General features: G+C 44.4%; 1 protein-coding gene across 7 annotated transcripts in view; it reads left to right on the top strand.

Moving 5' to 3' along the window:
• PLS3 (plastin 3) overlaps positions 1-25459 on the top strand; it is a 49769-nt gene that overhangs the window by 22897 nt on the left and 1413 nt on the right. For 4 of the 7 annotated variants that reach the window (XM_030272547.4, XM_072929100.1, XM_072929101.1 and 1 more), the window contains exons 2-16: positions 6427-6513; positions 13106-13269; positions 15614-15743; positions 16188-16320; positions 17602-17683; positions 18349-18514; positions 19589-19731; positions 20942-20968; positions 21080-21175; positions 21692-21887; positions 22534-22612; positions 22770-22884; positions 23000-23133; positions 23963-24086; positions 24646-24770. In XM_030272547.4, coding sequence (XP_030128407.1) covers positions 6447-6513; positions 13106-13269; positions 15614-15743; positions 16188-16320; positions 17602-17683; positions 18349-18514; positions 19589-19731; positions 20942-20968; positions 21080-21175; positions 21692-21887; positions 22534-22612; positions 22770-22884; positions 23000-23133; positions 23963-24086; positions 24646-24770 — 1781 coding nt within the window. In that variant the 5' untranslated portion in view covers positions 6427-6446. Of the gene's footprint in view, positions 1-3290; positions 3333-6426; positions 6514-13105; positions 13270-15613; positions 15744-16187; positions 16321-17601; positions 17684-18348; positions 18515-19588; positions 19732-20941; positions 20969-21079; positions 21176-21691; positions 21888-22533; positions 22613-22769; positions 22885-22999; positions 23134-23962; positions 24087-24645; positions 24771-25459 lie in introns of those variants that run through there. The other 3 variants (XM_030272549.4, XM_030272548.4, XM_072929099.1) reach the window with 2 other exon arrangements.

Raw genomic sequence — 25459 nt, forward strand, 5'->3', positions numbered from 1 at the left:
CAGGCTGTCAGTGGATGTGGGGGTAGTGTTTAAAGTCTGAGCAGAAGGCATAGGAACAGTGATTTGCTGCATTTTTTGTCTCATATTGTTTGAGCGGCCCTGCCTCTCTGCAGCCCAGATCCCTGCTGGGCATCTACCCAAGTGCTGTTCAGAAGAATACCTGGCATCACTCTGGGCAGGTCTAGCTAGGAGAAACTGAGCTTCTAACCTGGATTTGCTTGTCCAGAGGTGGATACCCCATTGAGACACGCCTCCAAATCTGGAGAGAACCTCTGGCAAGCTGAGAGCAGTGACTAACTCCAACATGTGTGTCTGCTCCTGATGGATTTGGCAGATATTTCCCCTGCAGCAGTGGTGAGTTGTGCAACAACTGGAGCAAAGTTTCAGAGTCCACTCCCAGGTGAACGTAAGCATAGCAGGAAACTTGACTCTCCCAGCATGACAGTTTCAGGAGTCTGAAAGAATATAAAGCAAAGCCTTCTAATGGGACTTCTGCTGTTTTAGAGGTGCTTCAGAAACAGCAGCTGGAGGTAATCTCAACATGGAATTGGGATGAAGTGACCTGAAGGGTGCCTGTGCAGTGGGAATCTCTATCTGCAGTCCTGTGTCCTTTCCCTGTGGGCTGCATGGGTCAGTCAAAAGGTGTACTGTGTGTAAAGGCAGTAGCTTGAGGGAGCTGGAGAGCTGGGTGGTGTAAGGTGGTCAATTGAAACAGTCAGGCAAGCTTAAAGTAATTCAGAATTAAATTGAATTTATGCTTTGGTCTTGGCCTGTTGAGGTGAGCTTTTTGGTTCTTTGCATGGCCAAGAAAAGCTGAATTTAGAGTGAAATAAAGCTAGATTTGGCTAATGGCTTTACTGGTGTTAGAGTACAGTGGTGTTCAATAGTTAAAGCATTGCAGACCTGACAGCAGAGCTGTAGATTCACTGAGCCTGACATGTATGGGGCTGGGAAGACTCTGCTGAAGGGGAGATCCACAGATGAGAGGTGCGGCCACTCAGCCGAATCTGGCACCACAAAGCAATGCCTGCTCAAAGCATTGTGTGCCCCTCTCTTCCCGAGGCAGGGAAAACAGCTCCCTGAGTGGATAGGAGCACCACAGTGATTGTGAGCACAAGAACCACAATTGTGCAAAGAGCAACACCAAATAATTGATTTCAGAATCTGCATCATCATGCTGATGGGAAGGGGTCAGACACCACCATGGTGGAGGCTCTCTGGATGGAGTAGCATCTCCTGATGACTGCTCTTACCGGGATGACATCTGTCACCAAAGTGTCATGAAGGTCTGGTTTCAGCCTGTACCCCTGACCAGTGGCTGTCTGAAAGGTAATTGCCAATTAAAAGTTTATGTGCTTCCATCAGCTTGGTGTTTGCTAATAACCACATCCAGGGTGTGGGTGCTGTCTTGTAGGAATTTGATGAGCAAAACACTGTGGTGAGCATTTGACGAGGACACAAACTGATTATGAGCAGGAGAGGATAGGTTTTGTGATAGGTTTTCATTTACAGGCCATCAATCCCTCAGCTCTCCTGTCTCCCTCCAAAGCATTGGAAACTATTTACCTCAGAGGACTCGTCAGACCAAGTCTGTGCACCGTGATGTCCTCCTGTTGCTGTCAGGTTTGGGACTCTTGTCTGTAAAACCCCAGAGGCTTTGCTTGGACTGGACAGTAAATGCAGCCATCAGAGCTGATGGTGGAGATGGGAGTGGGTGTGTCTGTGCCCTCTCCTGCCTGCAAACATTTCCAAAAGCAGCATGAGCCCAGGCCTGTGCCTGTGGAGGAGGGTTCCTGCAGTGTCGCTGCAGCATCCTCTGCAGCTTCCAGTCACCTGGGAAGGGATGCAAAGAAAATTCACACTTTTATCCCTTGCCAGTGACTCTTCCCTCATTGTCCTGAGGGAGGCTGTTCTGGACTGTCCCGGCAACTCTGGAGCTTGGGGAGTCCTTTTGGGATGGGCACAATGCTGCTGGCTGCTTTCAGAAGGGGCTGGGGAGGGTGAAGAGGGGAGTGCACACAGCCATCCCACTCTGCAATGTGGCTCTTTCTTGGCAGGGACCAGCCCTTCCTGCAGAACAGGGAGGAAAAGGAGCATTAGGTGAGCCACAGGACGCCTGGGGGCTGGATCCTGTGTCAGCTGAATCACCAGGTTTCCTCCAAATTGGCCAGGCAGCTGTGTCAGTGCCCAAGCCCCAGGGCTCTGGCACTTGCTGTGGTTGGGAGGGGACCGAGTGCCTGGCTGTCCCATTGCTTATTCCAAAAGATATATGCTGGGTTAGTGGTCACAGGTGTGTGGGGTTTGGGTATTTTTAATTAGCTAATGCTATCTGACTTGCCTTCTGATGTCAGGAGCTTTTGTCATGAAAAGGGAGTAAAACCACAGGTTCCTCAGAAGCGGGAATGGGGAATGCATACGGAGTGAGTCACTGCTCCAGACTAGGTCTAGCTCACTTGTGTTGGATTTTATTTTTTTTTTTAGATTGGGTGGAAATAGGATATAGAAATACCTTTTTGTTGACTCTTTAATGTGTCTCTGCACTGGCCTGTTTGAGTAAACGAGTTGATATTGTTAATCAGGTATTGTAGAGATATTAAAGTAAGGCAGGCCTGGAAGGGATGAAGCACTCAGTTTTCAGAGTAACACAGAGCTGCTAAGAAAGTAAATTCTTCCATTTGGATCAGGAGCAAATTCCAGCTCTGTTTCTGTTGGAAGTGTTCAAGTGCTGTCAGGAAATATTTGGTTGTCATGTGCTTTCAGATTTGAATTAATCTGCCAACTTTCAAGACGCACAAACGCCTGAATATCTCCTCTTCATCAGTTTTCTACCAATCCTATGTAGGATGCAGCTTCCACGGCTTCCCCTCTTGGGGAAGAGTCTTGAGAACATTTTCCTCTGTGCTTGAGTGTTTTTAAGTTGATGTCTGAGCAGTTAAGCCATCCAAATATCCTGGTTAGCTTCTGGCACTTGTGGAACAGCTTCTGGCACTTGTGCTGGAAGTGCTGAGTGCCTCAGCAGAGGCACATCTCCAGTGACAGCCCCTGCAGTGGCCTGTCCCCAGGTGGCTCACAGCTGTCAAAACACACGCTGGGACAGCTTTCCTTGACCTTCCCCTATTGCAGTTCTGCAAATAAACTAACCCCAGTTCGGTGACTGCAGTGTGTTTAGAACCTGTAAAATTTGTTTGCACAGGAACTTTATACAGCTTGTCTGAGGGAAGGAGTTGATATTCCAAAACCTGACTTGTGCTTAAAGCAGCTCTGCTCTGTATCCCAGGTAGTCTTCAGAGGACATAAAGAGGCTGCACTGTCTGCCAGCCACGCTCTTCTAGGTAGGTAGGTGCCTTTGTGCATCCGTGTGACAGAGCTGCCCTTGCTTTTCTTCTGTGGGGTGAGGGATGAAGGCAGGATGAGGGATCTGGAGCAGTGATTGCTTCCTCGTACACTTTGTTTATCTGTGCATTGACTGATGGGCTGTCAGCCATCAGACTAAAACTTTTCTCTTGTTCTAAAATGGGTGCTTAAATGTGAGCTGGTCTCTGCCTGTCATACCCTGGTGGAGGCTTCCTTGCAGCAGGAGTGAGTGTGACATGGCCAGGCATGAGCAGCGTCCCCACAGGGCTTCGAGTGAGGCAGCTGATGTGTGATCCCTGTGCCAGTGTGATAAAAGGGCCTTTTATGTCCCACAAGACAAAGCCTCTTGTTTAAAAATGCAGCTGAATGAAAAACACGATTCTGAATGCCCTAGACTCAGCTATTAAAAACAAACAATCATAAAAACCCCCACACAAGAAGAAAAAGAAAAGCTCCCCTGCCCCCCAGCCCAGTGTCCCAATGATGGTGTAATACCTCTTCATTGCAAAAAAGCTCTGTACAATTGCTTTGGGAGCTTGTAACTTTGTGGCCCACTAACCTTTCCATAGACTGTTTTGTTATAAAACCCTTTCCCCTTCACAGACAGCCCTGACAAGGTCAGGTGTCTGCTTTTTCTCTGCTGATTTGAATTCTTCCTGCCTCCTCTCAAGCAGTGGAACAGAAGGAAGAAGTGATACTATAAAAACTGAGAGTAAAACCTATTTTATGGATTGAGCTGAACAGTTTAGGGACTGGAAGGAAGATTTTTTTAAAGTCAAGACCCATACAAACAACCGTAGGGCATATCCAGAGCATAGTATTTACCTGATAAAGTCAGAGCAGCACTTCTAAAAGCTCTTGTCTTATAGTGGTGTTTGCTGCTTCTTTTGGTGTTAAAGATGTTAGAGATAGCAGCAAATTAAATTCCAATTAAGTGGTTATGTGCTTTGGGAAATCCCTTTTTAAGGGAAATCCTCGTGGTTTGAAAACAAATTGGTGCAAATGAGAATCAGGAAGAGGGCAGAACTTGTGGAGGAGCTTTGGTTCAATTTTCAGTGTTTAGCTCAGCCTCTCCTGCCTGGCAGCTCATGCCACCTGCCTGCATAGCCAAATCTGGCTCTGTTCTTGGTAGCATCCTCCAAGTGCTTCTGCCAGTTGTGAAATCCATCTTTTGTATCATGCAACAAGCTTGCTCTGAGCTGATTTTCTTGCTAAGCAACTCCTTTATCCCCTGGAAATAGCCAGGTTTTGATGGCACTGAGGCTTGGCTGAGGCACCCATGGGAGTGCTGCTGGGAAGGGGCTGCTCCAGGAATGGAGATCAAGCAAGACAGTGCTGCACAGAGCATTCCTAAATCTTGCAGGGACCTGCATGGTAGCATTGCCTTGGTCAATTAGCCTTTTTACTGTGAAACAGTAAAAAAAAATTTATAAGGATTTTTTTCCTCTGTCAGTCACAGCACCTCGCTGTGATTCCTCTCTCTGCCCCATTTTTTCAACCTGAGCCCAGTGAAGTTTGTTGTCTTGCTATTGATGGCTTTTACTGACTGTTCAACATCTTGTTGTGCCTGCTAATGCTGGGAGGTGGGGTCTGAAGTGCTTTCCTTCGTGTCTCTGCAGTGATGCAACCCTTGTTGACTTTCTCTGCTGTGAGCACCTGTCTGAGCTGCTTTCCCAAGCTGCCACACCTGCCCATCGCTCTCATCTCCAACAACTTCATTTTTCCAGACTGAGTGAAGTGTTACAGAAAATGAATATTTACAGCTACAGGCAAACTTTTGTTCTTAAGTTATGGAGTGCTTGTGAAGGCAGCTGGGAATCTCAGACAAAAGAGTGTTGCTAATCAGAGCACAGGCATTTGTTAAACTGAGCCTCTTGTTGCTTGAGCCAGAGCCAACCTGTCCAGGATCCTGCCTTCTGACAGAGTCTGTAAACCTCAATCTACCCCTCATCCTTTTGCTTACAAAGGAGGAGGCAGCTGTGTCTGTTCCCATAGGCAGAGGAGGAACCTTTTATTTCTCAGCTTCAGGATTGAAGTGAGCAATGTGGGAGCTGGAAAATCTCGGGATGCAAATATTATTTGAAGTTGCACCAAGCCTGCCTAAATCCCCATTACAGACCCTGAGCTAGAGGTAGCAGTGATGTTAGAATGTGCTTATCAGTGCCTGTGTCTCTGTTCCTTGCTGCATCAATCACTGCCCTCATGGTCATGTCAGCCAGAGTGCCACCAGGGCATCTGTGCCCTGTCACGACTGTCTGGGCTGGGGATGTGTGTAGGTGTCTTTGTCTCATCCCTGTGGTGGTACCTCCTGTCCAGGCTGGCTGGGTGGCACCTCATCAGCGCTTGGAAAGGAGGATGATAGCAGATGGGTGGAGGAACTCTGTGCTTCATCCTCTCTGTTTCTTAAACACCAAGCAGATCCAGCCCAAGTGGAGTTTCTGTGAACTCGGGTTTTCACTGTTTCTCATGCCTGCTGTTCTGTGCTTGCTCATGGTGCTTCTGCCATTCAGGGCAACAGTGGCCATGCAAACAGCCTGTTCCTTGCCCTTTTTAGGAGTCTGACTTTGGGGAAATAAGCAGGTGTTGATTCAAACAGCTTTCTTGCAGAAGAACAAGCTATTTCCTTTTTGCAAGCAGTACAGGTTTACTACTTTGTGCCAAAACACCCTTTTCATATACTGTTCAGAGTCTTTTATTTGGGTTTGGTAGCTGTGTGCTCTGCATTAATATTTTAACACTGGATTCTGATTTTGTTCAAAGTTGTGGAAAATCTCTGGAGATGTGAGTTCTGACCTACAGAATACACTGACAGCAGGTACCTTAATATGTGCAGAACTGCATAGTCATAAAATAATATACAGAGCTAAATATTAACAAGGCTAATGGGCATTTGACTTGTTAAAGAGTGCATTGCCCATCTCTGAGTTTGACACATCTGTTTTCTTAGTGGAAAGATAAATGTGGTTCTGGGAACTCTGGTGACACTGGTACTGATTGTTGCTATGCTGCTGTTGGAAACTGTGTGTTGATGAATGCAGGCTGCTTCATACAGTGTTCTTTTTCTCTCTTTAGGTACTCCCTAAATTCATGAGATGGCCAACACCATGCAAATCTCCAAAGATGAGCTGGAGGAACTCAAGGAGGCTTTTGCTAAAGTTGGTAAGTCACACCAAGGAGGGCACCTCACTCCTGTCTGCTGCACATTTGAATTGGATTTATCCCACCCCTGTGATGAGCAGCAGTGCCAGCAGGATGTGGGCATTCTGCTGCTCTCGTGATTGTCTCTGTGCCAGGGAGTCCCTTGGCAGCTTTGTTGCTTCTTGCTTGTCACTTTGGCCAAGGAGCACAAAGGCAGGGATGCAGGCAGTCTGGCTATCAGGGAGCACTGGCAGACAGCCTTGCACTCTTGCTCCAGGGTGGGCTTTGTTGCTTCCTGATGGCAGAAGAAATATCCAAACAGGTTTTGCATTGCTTTGGCCTTGGCAGCACTTCAGGGCTCGCACAGTGCTTGGTTGTGGTGGCGTTGGTTTGGCAGGGTGGCTGAGCTGTGTGCTGGGTCAGTGTAGGTGCTGCGTTTCTGGCTTGTGCAGGTGCATTTTGGGGCTTGTAAGCAAAACCCAATTTGTTTACCTGCCCCATGGAGCAGCTTGTGATGATGATCAGTGCCTTGTGCTGAGCACAGCTCCATTGCCCTCTGGTGGCTCCATCTCTGCTGATCTCCCTCAGCCAGCCGTGCTCCAGGGGCTGCTCCCCCTGCCTCCCAGCTTTCCCCGTGCTGGCATCGCTGGAGCCTCTGGCAGGCTGCTTCAGGAAGCTGAAATGGGCAAAAAACTCACAGAATGGAAAAAATGGTTTTCTGTTGGTTTAGTTTCTTGATATGGCTTACTGAAGGATCAGAGAAGCAGCAGGGAGGGGTGGGATGGGCGCTGGAGCGCAGCCATGGGGGGCTGAAGTCAGTGTGTGCAGCTGGGGAACCACACCCGGGACTGGCACTGGCCAGGATCGAATTGCACAAGTGGTGAAAGCCAGAATTTTGTTTTCCTAACTGGACATGGGCATCACTTGAGCACTGGTTATATATATAAAATCATAGTTGCCTCTTATCTGTTTTGGGTGGTACCACCGTCTAGGGCAGGGTGGCTGTGAAAACTCTCACTTGCTCAGAATTTCCAGTCTGCAGAGAAAAATGTGAATTTGAGAGGCAGCTGATTCTCATGGAGGAGTATCCCCCGTAGGAACTTGAAGGAAATTGCGTTTTAAGGAGTTCCCTCTCCTCTCTTGCTCTTTTGACTTTTGCAGCAGGTAGAAGTGACCTGCCACAGAGGGAGATGTTCTTTGGGAGGAAACATAGTGTTTGTCTAATGTGCCTCTTAGTGCAGATCTCAATAAAGCTGGGATGTAGGCAGCCTGCTCTGTCCTTGGATACATTTAAAATTATTAACCTCTCTGGAATGTGGTGGTTTTTTGTCATTAATGTGTGGGAAATGATCAAGATTAGGTTGGAAACACAAAGAAACGTGAGTCAAATCCTGGTTTGTTGTAGGAAACCAGCTCACCCTGCTCAGGAGGTGGGTCCCTGTTTGGTTTTAAATTATAAAGGTGATGTCAGAACTTAAATATTAATGAGAAATGTGCTAATTATCCTAGACATACCCACAAATGAGATAGGATGCTAGTTCTTTTCAGCTGCCTTGTTTTGTGTGCTTCAGGCATGGTAGAGCCCACAATCATGTGGGACACACCTGTCAGGAGTGTCTTTAATGCTCTCATTCCCTTTATTCTTGCCTAAAGGAGCCATGTTTGCCCTGGGATATAGAACTGGTCACTGGCTGGGTGGCTGCCTCTCACTGTGAACTTCTAATAGCATCTTCAGTGAATGTGAACAGAAGCTGGACTAAGACTGCTATGTAAAATGAAGCCTCTTTTTTATCTCCCAGCTATCTGGAAGATTTGGAACACAGCTGAGAACCATGGTTATAGCAAAACTCAGCTGGTTGGCTTCTAGAATGTCATGAAGGAGATTTGGGGAGGAGGAGGAAACGTTTCACAGGATGATTTCTGCTCACCAAGGTGTGCCCTGCTCCAATGCACAGCTGGTTGGGCTTCCTGGAGACCTGCTTTAACTCCAGCATGGGGCAAGTTGCTGCTCTAGATGGGTAGGTTGATGGGGCTTTAAAGGTGTGTATTTGATCAGCTTTTCTGTCTGCAGTTGGACTGGATTGAGACATCTGGAGATGCTGGAAGGCAGTGAGGTGTGTTACTGTGTGCTTTGTCACCTCTTGCCTTCCATGCCCCTGAAGGTATTTCCTCTCTCCCATGCAACTGATGTGCTGTTCTCTGACAGCCAGTAGAAAGCATGAGTCCCATAGACATCCTACTGCTTATTACAACAGTCCACAGGTGAGAAACCACTGTGGAAGGTTGTCACTAACTAAAGCCAGCTATAGCACAGACAAGCAGCTCCCTCCATCCTAAAGGCAGTTATTTCTCTTGGAACTGATCCAAGTGGTAAAGAGCAGTGGGGAAAAAAACCTTTGTAATGTTTGAAAACAGTAGTTAGTGGGGCACTGAAACTGTCTACGCTTATTGAGTGACCGACAGGTTAGTGGGGGAAGAGCAGGTTGCTCCAGATCTCATTGGATCTCTGAATTTGTTCTGTGGAACAGGTGCCTGTGTGTGTGTACTTGGCCAAACGGGCACTTCAGAGGGGAGGCGTGGCAGACAGAAATCCACAAACTTGCTCTGTTTATTTGTCTTCATTCTCATTCCTTCTAAGATAAGCAGAGATAAGCATCTTTTCTGGAAACATGAAGTACTCAAAAGTCAGAGCTCAGCTGAACACTTTGTTCAGTGCTGCAAGGTGGTAAAACAATGCCCCGAAACATTTGCTTAGGGCAAATAGGGATCTGTGATCCTAGTGTGTCCTGCTGAGCTTATGTCCTTAAAAGGAAACGTGTGGGTTACTTTCCCCTTTTGCATCCTGTTATTTAAGCTATTTTAAGTACTCAGGAGGAAGCTGAGCCAGAGCTTGAGGCAGCTTTTGGGATTCATAGCGGCTTTGCTGCGCCACCTGCATATGGCAGAGGCCGGCGCCGTGCCTGGCTGCCGTGACGTTTCCCAGGTTTAGCACGCTGGTGCATGCATCTTTCAGTAGAAATAGGAAACTTCAGATGTGCTGTAGTTTCCTTTCCATCAGGCAGACTATAATGAATCCAGGCTGTAGCTTGTCTGTTAAAACAATTTTGCTTTCTTCCATTAGTAATCCTGGGCAGGCCGCCGAACCATTTCATTTGGGATAGCTTCTATTTTGACAGCCTCTTCAGCTGCTGAATACCATCTCAGATTTTGTTAGAGAGTTCTGTCTGAAGTCAGGGCCTGTTGCAGGACATCCAGCTAGGCACCATATGGTGGGCCTGCAGTGATGCTAGAAATAGTTTTGGACCTGGCTGGTACTGCAGAGGTGGAGTTTTTTTGTGTTTTATTTTTTTTAAGTGCTGCTTCTTTGTACAATTGATGCCAGAAGGGGAACAGAGACAGTAGGAAGGGAAGCAGCTGCCCTGTGGAATAGGGGTCGCAGGTCGATTTGTCATGTCGGGCTTGTTGACATGTTAAGAACAGGTCCATTTTCCATCTCATAGTCAATCACTACTTTACTCTGCTACCAAGCTGAACCACAGGCCAGCACCACTTTATGGTAAAACCAGCAGTTTTAACACTCAAATCTGCCCTTCTGTGGCCAAGAAGCTAAAACTTGAAATGAGAGCATCTTCAGTGCAAAACCAGTAACTTGGTGTGTGGTCTTACAGCTAATCTAACAGACCTGATTTACATGTAATTCCCACTCCCTAGTGTCTGGCACATAGATGCCCTTTTACTCTGTGAAGTAAATCAGTATTCATTTTTTTCCCAGAATACTACGGAAGAGTAGCTTGTACAAGTGGGTGTTTGGGGTATTGTTAAGGGTTACAAGAACTTAAGTCCTGAGTGAGGATCAAAGATTATAGGTAAGTTAAGGTTGTCCTTCACACTTGATTTTGTGCCCTTTGTCTGAGTCCAGTGCAGCCTTTCCTGATGGGTAAAATCTTTCTGTGCCATGCTCCTGACCTATGTGAGCTCCCTTGTGAGTGTGCATTTCATGTGGCAGAGCTACTTTTCTTTTTTTCTTTCTAGTGAGTAAAAGTAAATCTTCTTTGAACTAAGCACAGCTGGAAGACTGGGAAGATGATGATTGCAGGAGTGAATGAAACCAAACTGGGCAGATGTTGACCCATCTTGGAATAAATTCCTCATACCTGCCCTGCAAGGCTTCATATGTAAAGCCAACCTACAAATAGGTTTCAGCATCTTTTTATCTGTGTGTCCCTTATTGGAGTTGCAGACTTTGGAGCTGGGTTTCCTGATGTCTCACCTAGGAGGCTTTTGCCTCATTAAATATCATATAAGGTTTTATCCCTTCTGCATCCGAATAGGCTCAGACATAGCACATGCAAGCCTGAATCAGAAGCACTTCTGAATGCTTAACCTAGACACATCAAGAGGAAAACCTTTACCAAATCTGAATCAAAACTGGATCCCATCAAGAATACAATTTATACTTTGAAGTCTTATTTTCTCTGTCCTTTGCCTGCTGCTTACATCTACCCTAGCATTTGGGTAGCTGTAAAACTTAGATGGTGGATTGATTGGAAGAAGTGATGAACAGATGTTTTTGGGTTTACCTGCTTAATTTGGCAGCGTGCTGATGGATTTTGGTTGGTTCAGTCAGGCACAGGCAAAAGCAAGGGAATTGGCTGTAGGCTGAGGGTGAAAGCAACGTTTTATTTCAGGTTCATAAGCCCTGGAGATTAGGAAATCCCTTCTTGACTTATTTTCCTCAGTGGCTGTGAGGAGGGGAAAAGATGCATATTGTAAAGTCAGAGTCAATAATAAAAATACTGTAATAGAAGAAGCTGTGATTTATCTAGAGGGGAAATAGTTTACTCATGACATCTCAGGCTGGACTGTTAATAAATCTTGCCTTTGTATGCTTGTATTACTTCAGAACAAAATTCGAAAATTGAGGGCCAGAGAACACCCTATTGTTATCATTAATCATTGCCTGAAACCACTTTATTTCCTCAGCACTATTGTAAACACTGACTTTTCATGAAACAGTTGAATGTATTTATTCATCCACTGGAATTGATGCTCTTCCTTTGTGTGAGATGCAGAGACTGGGATGTAGGAGGGAGTACAGGTTCACTCTGGTTACTTTGGATATTTGCCACTGAGTAGTTTCACTTTCTTGCTAACTGATAAAAACAATATTAAAATCCCATATTCCCATATGGATCTGGAAAATGAGGACAGTTGGAGTGGTGGTGCAAACGTGCTATGTGCTGCTTGCTGGAACACTGCTGTGAAACAAAACCTAAAAACCACAGAATCCTCATTAAAAGTAAATTGACCTCCACAATTTGGTTAAAAAAAATAACCCTGGACCTTAGAGCTATCCTGATTGGTTTCTTTATTCTTGAAAGTATCTCCCTTCAAGCATAAATACTGACCCCAGTGCTGTGGTGAGATGCCCTCTTGAAGAAAACCAAGTTCTGGAGCTGGTGCAGCTCTTCAGGCACTAAATTAACTTCCCTGGGCTGTCTGTAGCACTTGCTTACAGCAAAGGGATTATAGCAACCTGTTACTGAGCCAGTAACAGCACAACATTCCCTGAATCCCTGCCTCTCCAAAGATGGGGCTGGAGGGTCATACTTATGTCTTGAGGTGTGAATCTGGGCTGTACAACTATTTCAAATGCTCTGTCTGCTTGTGGACCCAATTCTGCTGAAATCTGGGTGCCAGCTCTGCTGTGAACAACATTCTGCTCATCCTGGTTAGCCTAAAGAAGGAGGCACCCAACCCCTGCCTGTCCATAGTGGCTGGAAAACCTCACTTGCCTGAAGGAGGTCTGGGGATGCTGGGTTTGCCATGTGTGGTCAGTAGATGTGATATGTCCCCAAAGAGGTTGGGATCTGTTATGTGCAAAGCTCCAGTGTCACACTAGATTCTTGTTTTCTTCCTCAGTCTTAGCAGGTGACACTATCTCACTAAACACACGGTGCTGCTGTGGCTTGGTGATGGACTGTGAAAGAAAATGTCCTTGCAGAGCATTCTTGGGCAGCAATAAAAATATCTGCAATTTGCTGTCAGTGTTAAATGGAGAGTATCATTGACAACATGATAAAAATACAACTGCAGAGCTGACTTGGTGTTTTTAGTTCAGAAAATAAGAGGTGCTGTGTTTCATGACCATCTATTTTTAACATGCGAGGGCTGTGGTATTTAGATGTAAAAAGAGACATTGTGGAGATTGTTTATGAAAATACAGATGTTCTGTTGTGAAACTTTAACACCAGACTTGTCACATGTGCCCAGAGTCATTATGGTTAGTCCTGCTTCAAAGCTGCTGTTGCCCAGAGCTGGAGGGTTCCTATGACTGGTGCTGGGGCACTCTCTGAGGATGTGCTGTGTGTATTTACTGTGTGCCTTTGGTTCCTACGGGTGTCCTTTGAACAGTGTACTCCTTGATATTTTTGGTGTGGCCATCCTGCTGTGTGCCCATGCCCTGCGTGGATTCAGCAGGTCCCCAGTGTGCAGGTTGCTCTCCATAAAGCTCTTGGATATGGGGGGATCATATTTTGCCCCTCTGTTGGGGGTCATTCTGTCAGGTACAGGCACATTTCTAAAACCTTCTTCTGCCTCTTCTCTTCCTCAGACCTCAACAGCAACGGGTTCATCTGTGACTACGAGTTGCACGAGCTGTTCAAGGAGGCCAGCCTGCCTCTCCCTGGGTACAAAGTGAGGGAGATCATCCAGAAGCTCATGATCGATGGGGACAAGAATAAAGATGGGAAGATTAGTTTTGAGGAGTTCGTCTATGTAAGTGATATCTGGATTGCCTGCAACCTGGGGGGCCCTTTAAGAGAAAGCTAAGGATGACCATAGAAGAGTGGCTGACTTCTCAGCCACTTACCTAATCCAAATTTTCTTTTGACAAACTGATCATTCTAGCCATTTAAAAATCAGTTCTTTGTACAGCTATCTGTATATGATCAGTCTTTTGTGCTGTTATTGACAGTCTTTAGATTTGGACAGAGGAGAAATACTGAAATATTTTTGAACAAAAACCAATCAACTAAAAAGAATCCATGTGGTTTTCCTAGATGATAGCTTCATTGGAGGCCAAAATACTGTTTCCACATGAGATGACAACTGGAAAAAGAGACTTGCAATGATCCAAGCTTACAGTATTTACTGGAAGCTATTCAGTTTTTCCAGGCACACAGATGAATGGTTGTTTTCCCTGTGTATCAGTATAATTTCCTTTCTCAGTTTAATGGGACTACATGTATTTGCTAAAGAGTTGGAAGGGCATTTCAAGACACACTTGGATTTGTGTTAGGTGCTGCTCTAAGAAAATTCAAATCTCTTACCTTGAAAGGGATGAACGGGAATAAGGTGATGGGACAAGTTGGAGGATCTGCCTTTTTTAGTAGAAATAGGCCAGAATTTAAACATTTATTAATTTTTTACAAAAGTGCAAGATTTATTCAATGTATGTTTTTCATCCTTTCGATGCTCTGATGACTGAATGCTGAAGGGAGTAATTAAAGTATGTGCAGTACGTTGAGGGAGCTATTTTCATCTCAATTAATTTTCTTGATATTTCTTAATTTGTCTTCACTTTCTGTTCCTTAATTGTTTTCAGACCCTCTGAACTTTTTGAGTTCGGAGTCAACTAGTAAGTTGGAGTTTGCAGTTTGTAAACACTTGCATGCTGGGTGCATGTTTCAGCTGTTGGTTTGAGCTGGTCCATAACTCTTAACTTTGCACTAGGAAGGAGAAAATTAATCTCTTCTGTTGCATTTGAAAGGTACCAATGATTGAGTAAAGAGAAAATGTCTTAGGGCAGCTGAGGTGCACATTAGCAGCAATGCTTAGCTGTGTGATTTTTACGAACTCTGCTCTCGCTCTGAGCATTTTTGCTGGAGTTTATGGTACAAACAATAACATGAACTGTCTTTGCATTTGGACCAAGTGACTTAGTGGTACCTCAGCATTAGAGCACATATTTTCAAGAAGATAGTAGTTAACCCAGGAAATTGTAAAATAAATAGATCTAAAACAAAATCCTTGTGGTTAAAGCCAACCAACCAGAAATCCCCCAACTTTTGGGCTTTCAGATCTTCAGTCAGCTTTACCTGATCAACCTCTGCATGCCTGCAGGAGATGATTTAACTGCACTGTATCATCATCTTGACTTGCCACCTTCCCTGTGTTTAAGGGATGGGAAGGTTAAGGTGTGACAACCAGCAGCCTGGCCCTGTAGTGACACCTCTGCAGCCTGGTGTCCTTTCCTTCTAGCAGAAGCACATTGTTGTCTTGCTTTACAGTGCTGTTTCATTGGGTTTTTTTTCTGGGTAGTGTTTAGAGAACATGTACACATTTCATTTGTTTTTTCAGCTTGGTTGAAACAAATTTAGTTTAGTTTTGAAGGAGTTACAGTAGGCTTTCCAGCAACTAAATGTGTTTTTTACTAATAGCTGCTCAGTTTTCTAGGGCTTTGGGGCCACTAACAGTAGCATCCAAGCTGTGCAAATGGCATGTGCAGTCTTCTGTGCTAAAGCATCTCTTCTGCCCTCCAATAAGAGGGTGTTTCACCAGTTAGGCAAAGGCTGCTGTTGAGGAAGGGGGAATCTTTACTTAGAGCACTCATTGTTACACTTTATTGCAGATTTGACTGTTACATGCTTAAAGAGAATTGTTTCATGGGTTGTGGACAAAGTCTTTTGTGTGAACTAAAGTCACAGGCACATGAGCATCTGGCTTATGCAGAAAGGTTAAAATTGCACCACAGCTTTCTCAAGTTTGGCCCTGCAGGACCTGCTGCATGTGTTACTTGTGCTCAGACTGCAAAGGTTTCATGTTTTTTTTTTGTTGTGGTCTCTTGAAATCTACTTGTAAGGGTAAATATATGCAAGGTACTTAATGCCTAATGCTTCTGTTTCAATAGGCTCTTGCAGTGTGTGTTTGAGAAAGGGGGATGACACTCTGCCCACTGTCCATGTCAGATTTAATACCACTGCGCCCTTGCTGGGCCCTTCACATTTGCTGATTTTACTGTGAAGTTTGCTTTAAAGCTGAGAAGAAATAGCTCCTTCTGTGGTCCTTTTTGTTTATGAAGTTGAATTTTTCTTGTCTAACAGAGCACTTTAAATTGTAGATTTTCCAAGAGGTGAAAAGCAGTGATATTGCCAAAACATTCCGAAGAGCCATTAACAGGAAGGAAGGAATCTGTGCCATTGGGGGAACCTCAGAGCTCTCCAGCGAGGGGACCCAGCACTCCTACTCAGGTACCACTCTGCCTCTCGCTCTTCTCTTGGGGTTTTGGAGGTCCTGTGCCAAAACCAGCCCATTTCTACCACCATGCCATGTGCTGTGCTCTAGTTCTCTGAAATCTGAGTGATCTCACGTCAGGATGAAAGCAGGACAGAATTTATATGCTGCAAATTTAACAGTGTACGAGTTAAATGTGTTCTCATTTGCTTCGTTAACTGTGCTTGCTGATGAAGTCCTTGTGTCACACTTGAGTATGATAAAGTTGTTAATTAAATAACAGGAATATTGTGATAATTATGAGAGTCTTCTTTCTTTAAACTTTGTGTGACTAATAAAATGTGTGGTAATGATAGTGGGTGGGGCTGTTATTTCCCTGGGCTAAAAGTTGTACTCTGCTTCTTTTGGGAAAATCTTTGTTATGAAAAAACTTGTATTAAATTTATGATTGGTTATCTTAGAGGAAGAGAAATATGCCTTTGTAAACTGGATAAACAAAGCCCTGGAAAATGATCCCGACTGTAGGCATGTTATTCCAATGAACCCAAATACAGATGACCTCTTCAAAGCTGTGGGAGATGGGATTGTGCTATGGTAAGTCACGATGGCTCCTGAATTAAAGAAGTTAAAAGTCAGCAAAATAACTTTCTGAAAATGTAATTTGGGGGATTTTAATCTTTTTCTAGACTGGTTTTGTGACTGGTGTGTGTGCATAACGTTTTGCACATATAAAAAGAGGCTCAGTCTCTCAGGCTTTCATTGCCATTGTGGGATGCCTTAGCTTTGGTGATATTTTCATCCAGTGCTTTTGTTTGGGATTGAGTCTGAGTTTGCTGAGAGGCAGAAGGTGATTGGTGAGAGCAGGAGTTGTCCTGGTGCAAACTCAGCCTGGTGCTGGGTAGCTTGAGGAGGGGCACATGTGATAAATGGCCCATTCTCATGGCTGTTTAGGCAGACAGTGTTCTCTGTGGGAACGTTAGTGACCTTATTATGCATTAACCCAAAGATGGATTTTCTGGGAGTCTTCTTGTTCTTTTTAATAACTGTACTAAGTAAGTTAGGTGACTTATTCTGTTACATGCTGAGAACAGAAGGCATCCAGGGCTACTAAATACCAGCAACCTTCTGTGTATGAGAGTTTTGTTGGTTTTATGGGTTAGGTTAATTTGTTTTTTTGTAAGTGAATTAATATAGTGGAGGATCAACCTGGAATTTCAGGATCTCTGTATCAATACACAAAATAAGTTTAAGTGAGTTACCTCTTCTCTTTAATAACTTTTATTTTTTAACTTTAGCTTGTGATGCTTATTTTTAGTTTATTTATTTCCCAAGTTTTAAGAAATTCATGGGTTTAGGCAAAGACTGAACTGAGTAGGAAGTAGTTCATACTATAAAGTTTAAATTTTTTGTGTTGATTAAAAATTCATTGTGCTCACATGCTCCCCACTGAGCTCTCCAAGTGTTTGTTCTTTTTTGGGGCAGGTTTTCTTGCCAGCAGTAGTAAACCTTTACAATAGGAGGAAGTTTGTTGTCTTACTAGAATGTGCAGTGGATGTCAGCAGAGCAATGAGTCTTCACTAGTTCAGGGACTGCACTGTGAATAATTCATGTGCTCTTTTTGCTCCAGCAGCTGAGATCAGTAGTGGCTGGGAACATGTTTAAAGTTTCAGGCTTAGCTATTAGTTACAAATACATTCTTGATAATGTAAATATTAACTTCTGATTTATGCAATCTTGATTTTTATGGGAAAAAACTACACAAAAACAAGCAGGCTAGAGGAAATGTGGTGTGGTGAGTATTGTCACAGTGCATTGAGTTTTGTTTGGATTAAATACTAAGTGTTGTTCAAATATCACTGGTTTCCCTCCTAACAGCAAAATGATCAATCTTTCTGTTCCTGACACAATTGATGAAAGAGCAATTAATAAGAAGAAACTCACACCATTCATAATTCAGGTATAAAGCATTTCTGTATTTTATTTTCTGAAATTCATATTAATGTAGAATTAATGAATGTAGCATGGTGGCTCAAGGCATTATTGTGGAATACTGGAAAGCAGCAAATTTTATCGCTTCTGTTTAATTATTAAATGCAGTTTTGTACCATGCATAATTGACAGTTCTGTGGGCATGGTTCAAAAATGCTGAATTAATGACAAAATGGGTAAAGTGGCTGAAATGTTGTGCACACGTGATATTGCTGTGGTGATTATGTACAGCACCGTTTTTTTAAACAATGTGGTTATTGGTGTTGGCTATGAATAATTTCATACTAGGGCAGGTTGTTTTTGTGAAGATGCCTCTGTGTGTGTGTGTATGTGTGCAAATTAGCACTTCTCTAGCCTTATTCTTGTTGATGCCACTAGATGCAACTAACTCAGAGGCTGAAACTAAATACCAGAGGCTGAAATTAAACCCTGGTGCCTAGTTCAGTTCTTATTGATTCAGCCTGCTGCCACACAGCTCCTTTAAAACTTCAGCTGGAGAGTGGCTGGGAGTGTTTCCTCTGAGCTGCTGCTGTTGGAGCAAGGACGAGGGGGAACCTCCACTCTGCTGGTGCTGGATGAAAGGGAAAGCAGCATCTCCCTGCCCTGTGCCTGACTGGGCTCTGCTGTTTGCAGGAGAACCTGAACCTGGCCTTGAATTCTGCATCTGCCATCGGCTGCCATGTTGTCAATATTGGCGCGGAGGACCTGAGGGAAGGGAAGCCCCACCTGGTCCTTGGGCTCCTCTGGCAGGTCATTAAGATCGGCTTGTTCGCTGACATCGAGCTCAGCAGAAATGAAGGTAAATTAAATCCTCCTAAAGCGTGAAAACAGCATTGCTTGTGCTGTCAGCCCCAGCCCTGCCCCTTCCCTCCCTCCTCTCTGCTGGAAGAAGGATCATCAGGGCACGTGCCAAGCTGAGTGTTGCCCAGCCTGTCTGTGGCTGTGCAGCAGGTTCATGCAGCTGGGCTGTGCCATCCTGCTGATGTCTCTGCCGTGGAGGGCTGGCTGAACACCAGCCTGGAAGTCAAGATGCAGCTTGGCTTGAGCCTGGCAGTGAGTGAACACACTGCTTGGTGATGCCCTAGGCTGCTCCAGCTGCAGGCTCCTAATGGTGTTGGGATGTGCTAAAAGCTGCTTGGATCCTTTCAGGGTTATAGACAACTGCATAGCTTTCTCAAAAAAAAAATTGAAAGGTGGGCTTCAGCTCTGTGGTAGTTATTTGGTGCTAAAATCCTCCTTGCTACTGTCAGTGGAGCAGCTTGAAGCTCTCAGTTTGTCCTTGGTGGTGAGAGACTGATGCTGCAAACCCTGTGGTCACTTGGTCCTGCATGACAGCTTCTAAAATTTAAAATTTTCAAATCATCTGAAGAGCTCTGATATTTCTGCATGTGCTATCAGAGCATCCAGATGGATGGAGAGGCTTCAGTGTCTTTTATTTAAGCTTCCCCATCATGAAGTGTTGACATTGTTTGGTTTAGATTGAAAATTCATGGCAGAGGAAGCTCTGGCCAGCTGAAAGGGTGCTTATCTTGGCTCTTTTGGGTTTTTTAATGGTGCTTATGAAACTGCTTGGAAGCATTTTTCATTGAGATAGAAGTGCATTTGCATTTAGCTTCCTGCCATCAGCTTAAAAGACTGCACATAAAGTCCAGAGAATTTTGTTACACAAGAAAAGGGAAAATACTTTTTTACACATATATTTCTAGATAATTTATACTCCTCTCTGTGTAACAACCAACTCAGGAAAACTCTGCTTATACCCAGAATATTTTGACATAATCAGTAGTTGGTGTTGTATCCCCCTGAAATCTTGCTGCAGCTTGGATTCTGGCATGCAGGTTTGACTCTTCCCTCACAATCATTTTTCTTGTAGCACTGGCTGCCTTACTTCGTGATGGTGAAAATCTGGAGGACCTTATGAAACTATCCCCAGAAGAACTGCTCCTAAGATGGGCCAACTTCCACCTGGAAAACGCAGGCTGGCACAAAATCAGTAACTTCAGCTCAGATATCAAGGTACCAAAGCTCTCCTGATTTGCAGTGCCTGGCAAAAGACTGGGAGCTGGGCAGGGATGTGTTTGCATGTGTAAATGAGGCCTTTCATCCTCAGGCAGGACCTTTCTTGACCCTAACACACTGACTGGTCTTACCAGGGGATTTGAGTGTTATATTTGAAGTCCTGCAGTGCTGTTCTATCTTGCCATGAGGGTGAGCCCAGTGTTGAACTGTCTGTTTCCTCCAGTGCTGCTGTTGTGTTTTAATCAGCTGTGAAACTGGTATTACTTATATATTTTCAAATGTCCTTAGTCCATATTTTGATGGAGATAACAGGGGAAGATTCTTTACTGGAGAGTTAGACGTGTACATGCCCTTGGCATTTAATCTAAAATGTTTTGGGCTGGAGAGAGGAAGGGAAACAAGACCTCTTATTCTTCACACTGGATTTAGTAGGAATGGGAGTGGGGACTCCTAAAGCTGCTTTTCACATGTGAGTGGGGGCACTGGTGAGAAATGGAGGATGGTGACTCTGGGTCAGTGTGGGACATCTGGACGCTGGTCTCAGCAGTTTTCTGGAGCTTATTCACATGGCCAGCAGTCTCAAGTAGGAGAAAGAAAATTGAGATAGGAAAAAAAAATTATAATTGATAATTGTGTGACAACCATAGATCTGACCTGTTGTGTGCATGGTCACTCTTATTTCCAACTTTAAAATTACTTAGTTTTGCTGATAGCTGTTGGCTTCTCTGGTGCATCCCATAGGCTGCCATGAGGTCCTCCTTAGTGCTGAGAACTAAAAGGACATGTAGTTGATAAATAATCACTACAGCTCTTGGCTCCTCCTGATTTGTGACCATCCCTGGCCTCTCTTCTCTAAGCCATTCTAGCTAATGTGCCGACACAGAAGAAAACATTCAGACATCTTATAATCAGCTTTTTGCTTGGAATTTGTCTTCACTGAGCCATTTTCATCGTTGCTGTGGCAGTAGGAATGGCTGCCTTGTTTAGAGGTTAGGGCTGCCTTGGGGCATCTGGGGGCCATGAGTGTGAGCAGCATGGGGTCATTGCCTCCTCCAGCCACTGCAGAAGTGGCTGTGACACCAGAGCTTGTAGCAAAGGCAGCTTGCAAACAGTCAAACCACATAATTGTCATCTTAAATATTTCTAACCTTTTCCCTTTGTTTCCTTTCCTGCTGCCTGGATTTCTACCATTGTGCTCTCTTTTAAGCTTACAGATTTTGGCAATTCAGTAAAGGTACATAAACCAATTATGCACGGTGACTTGTAAAAATGAGCTTGAAATGAATTGTTATGGTGTATTCACTGCTGTTCAGGAGGGCTGAATTTTCTTTTTCATTCATTTCAGGATTCCAGAGCCTATTTCCACCTCCTCAATCAAATTGCTCCCAAAGGGCAGAAAGAAGGAGAGCCTCAGATTGATATTAACATGTCAGGTTTCAATGTAAGTATTCAGGCTGTTGTGCCCTCATCCTGTAGAATCATGAGCTCTCTGTACCCTATCATTGCCCCATGACATCTGGGTAACCTGGTATCTTAATTTCTAGAGCGTGTACAGTGTCAGTGGCCATGTGCACACCTCAGGTGTGTGCTCAATGAGTGCATGCTGCCAGCCTGGTCACTACCCTCCGATTAACAGTGATAATTGAGAAATCCTTTGTGGGCTTGCTCCATTCAGGAGCGTATTGACTTCTTTTGAACAACTAAGTTCCAAAAGCATTACAATTTGTCAGCATGTGAGCTTGGAAAGCACCATGCTAAGAAAAATAGCAAGACAAGCCATGAGAATAGCACAGCAGCAGGGGTTGGTGTGTGTGCACCTCATCCCTTCACTCAGTTAGTGACTGATGCCAAATGTGGACTTATGACTTTGCTCCAGATAGTGGTCAGGAGCTTCCCATCTGCTTTGTAGTGCAGCCCAGTCTGTTCCATGGCAGCTCTTGTCCATTGTCCCCGGCAGGAGAAGGATGACCTGCGCAGGGCAGAGTACATGCTGCAGCAGGCGGATCGGCTCGGCTGCCGGCAGTTCGTCACACCGGCTGACGTGGTCAGTGGCAACCCCAAACTGAACCTGGCCTTCGTTGCCAACCTGTTCAACAAGTACCCAGCACTTACCAAGCCTGAAAACCAGGACATCGACTGGACCCTTTTGGAAGGTGATGGCCGTTATCAGTCACAAAATTAGCAGGAGGGGACTATCTGAAGTAAACAGTTGTCATTGGAGGCTGTGCCCTGCAGAGGTATCTCCATTGAAGTAACACCTATGATTTGAGGCTTCAGTGCTGCAGTGGTTGTTTACTCATTTGGGGCAGATGAGAAGGGCACTTGGCAGCCTGTTCAGCTGCTTTGACACTGCTGTGGAGCCTGAACCTGTAGGCACTCTGCCAGCACCCCATCACTCACCATACTGGGGAATTTGGTTTTGCCATTTCCTGTGATGGGCAAGAAAACCTCAGAAATGCAGTGAGATGTTCATGGGAGCGCTAATTGTTGGCAGAACTGGGACTGGGCTGAGACAGCAGTTAGCTAACACCCATGTGAAAGATCTTTCTGCTCCTTTTTCTTGCAGAAAGTGTGAAAGGCTCTTCTGAAGCCTGAGGAAATCAAAATGACATCCAAGACTAGATAGCAGGGTCACCCTCTTCCTTTGAAAAAAAATTATAGTAGAAAAAAAGACTCTTTTTTCTGCTTAAAACCTCCTGGTGAGCTCTGCTGCTCAAAGCTCCCTGCCTTGCAAGGTGGAAATCCCTGCTCAGCTTTGAACTTGCAGAATTTGCAATGAACCTGTTTTCCATCATGTAGGAGAGACGCGTGAGGAACGGACCTTCCGCAACTGGATGAACTCCCTGGGTGTGAACCCCCACGTAAATCACCTCTACGGGTAAGCTTTAGGCTCCTTAGAGACCCAGCTGGTTTTTTCTTTTTATTGTTGTTGTTGACATTGCAAACACCTGTAAAGAATGGTAGTTACTCATGATGTGACAAAGAGTGCACCCAAATCTTGAAACATTAGACTTAATCTGTGTTTTCCACTTTAGTGATCTCCAAGATGCACTGGTAATACTACAATTATATGAAAAGATCAAAGTTCCTGTTGACTGGAATAAGGTTAACAAGCCTCCGTACCCTAAACTTGGAGCAAATATGAAAAAGGTAAACATGTCAAAAGACTTTAAAGGAAGCTATGGACACTAAAAATTCCTGTTCGAGGCTTCCACTCAAGTGAGTGTGTGAGTAATTTTTCTGCTTAAACTCTTGTCCTGTGTAGCTGGAAAACTGTAACTATGCTGTAGACTTGGGAAAGCATCCAGCTAAATTCTCCCTGGTTGGCATTGGAGGGCAAGATCTGAATGATGGAAACCCAACGCTGACACTGGCCTTGGTCTGGCAGTTGATGAGAAGGTAGGACCCCTCTCAAACATGTGAATCTTGTGAATGGAGTACAGATCTTCCATGAGAGCGTTGCAGTACCTGGAACAGGTCACCCAGAATGATTGTAAAACCTCTGTCCTTTGGGGAGTGTCTGAGATACACCTGGACAAAACTGTGATAGAGCTGCACATGAGAGGCTGGAGCAGACGCCTCTGGACAGTCTGTTGGTGGACCTGTGACAAGGATCACCTCTCTCACCTGCTCAAGGCTGGTCCACAAGCAGAAACCCTGAGCAGTAACATTACACAACTTTTATGTTTTGATTTTTAATTGGAAATTGAGAGAGAAATGTTCTGGGGCTGGTTTATAGACCTCTTTTGCATTGGAATGGGGAAAGAAAAAACTTAATAACAGATAAAATTGATCTACCTGTTACCTAGTTCTGAAAATTTGTAAATTATGCAAATATATGTCTGGAAAAAATGGGGAGTGGTAGATCCTAATTTGACATTACAGGTCTGAATGCCAACTCCTGAGGTAATCCACACCTTTTAGGCAATGTGTTACCCCTGTGGAGCAAATGCTCAATGATAAAACAATTTAACAAGTGTCCTGAGCCCAGACAATTCTTTGAGCTCCTGTTAAAGGACATGAAATGCTAGAAAGACTAATGCTTTAACAAAAATCACATTTCAGATAAGATACATGGTTCTTTATTTTTGCTAGTTTAAAAAAATCCCCAAACCCAGAGCTGAGACTATGTAAAGACTTTCCAAGCTGCCATTGCTCATGTTGCATCTTGGCTGCATGGCTTTGTCCTGGCTCTGTGCCTAATCTTGTTCTCTCTGCTGGTTCTCAGGTACACGCTGAATGTCCTCGAGGACCTGGGTGATGGTCAGAAAGCCAATGATGACATTATAGTCAGCTGGGTAAACCAGACCCTGAAAGAAGCTGGCAAGTCCACCTCCATCCAGAACTTCAAGGTACAGGTTCCCTTCTTGCCTACAAAAGGAGATGAGTGCCCAAAAACTTTTTCTTTGTCTGGAGGAACAGCATGGGCATCTCATAAAGGAGTTTATACAGGACAGGATTCAGACTGTGCTGGGAACAACAGAGTGGCTTCAAGCTACAAGAGAGGAGAATGTTTAGGACTGCCCATAGTGGGGAATAGTGGCAGAGTTGAGGGTGGTGAGGATCTGGGGCAGAGATGGGAGGTGAGATGCTGGTGTGCATTTGGAGGTGAGCATTGTGCCTTGGGCTGTGCTCAGCAGGGCAGAGCTGCTGTCTGCACAGTGATTACTTCTTTGCATTTCCAGAGTGCTTGCAGTAAATTGGAGTAATAGTATTGTATTATCACCAAAGCTGAAGCAGCAGTGTGGTTTTCCTTCTGGTCCACCTGGGAATAGTCACTAACACTGCTGCTTTGAAAAGGCTCGTTTAAAACTTCTTTGGTTGCATGTTGCAGTGCAGCTGAATTGAGGTGAGAATTATGCTTTAAGGATTGGACAATCACCTTTACTTCTCTGTGCCTGTATTCTCTAGGACAAGACTATCAGCACAAGCTTGGCAGTTGTGGATTTAATCGATGCCATCCAGCCTGGTTGTATCAACTATGACCTAGTAAAGACTGGTCACCTATCAGAAGATGACAAGCAAAACAATGCTAAGTAAGTTTGCTCTCTCAGAAGCTGTTTTGCATTGCAAAGGGGCACATTCAATGTGCTGGCCTCAAGCTGCAGGTGTTTTGACCAGTTTATTGCTGTGCTATTCAGTCTCTTTTAGCACAGTACTTTTTACACAGGCAGCACTTAGTGAAATCGAGTTGCTGTCCTTGCCTGTGACACTGGAGGGAGCAGTTGGCTGAACTCTGGCTTGCTGAGAGAAATGCTGTTCTTACCAGTGACACTCTTATTTCTCACCTGTTTGTTCAGGCATTTGAAGTGTTCAGGCATTTGCGTGTGGCTCAGAGATTTGAAATTAAATCCTTGTATATCTTATGTCTTGTGGAATCATCACAGGTTGTCAAGTTTAAAGTATGCATATTAAAACATGCCTTTGAAATGTTTGTTCTGTGACTGTTCTCCAGTGGCAGAATGACAGCAAAATTTCTGGTGGATGATAGTCTCACTTTGTTATTCATAAGGACCAAACAGAAAAGGAAGTGTTACATGATTAATCCTTCATTATATATGCTATTAGCCCTAACAAATATTAATTAAGATTCCTTAACTGTCAGTAAAGTGGACTTGACATTCAAAGGTCACTTTACTGTGGAAAACAGCAAAAAATGAGACAAACTTGTAAAACAAAAGGATGTGGTGTGATTAAACTGTTCCACATCTTGAATCTTAATAAA

Source organism: Taeniopygia guttata, chromosome 4A (genome assembly GCF_048771995.1).
Source record: "Taeniopygia guttata chromosome 4A, bTaeGut7.mat, whole genome shotgun sequence".
Classification (NCBI taxonomy): Eukaryota; Metazoa; Chordata; class Aves; order Passeriformes; family Estrildidae; genus Taeniopygia; species Taeniopygia guttata.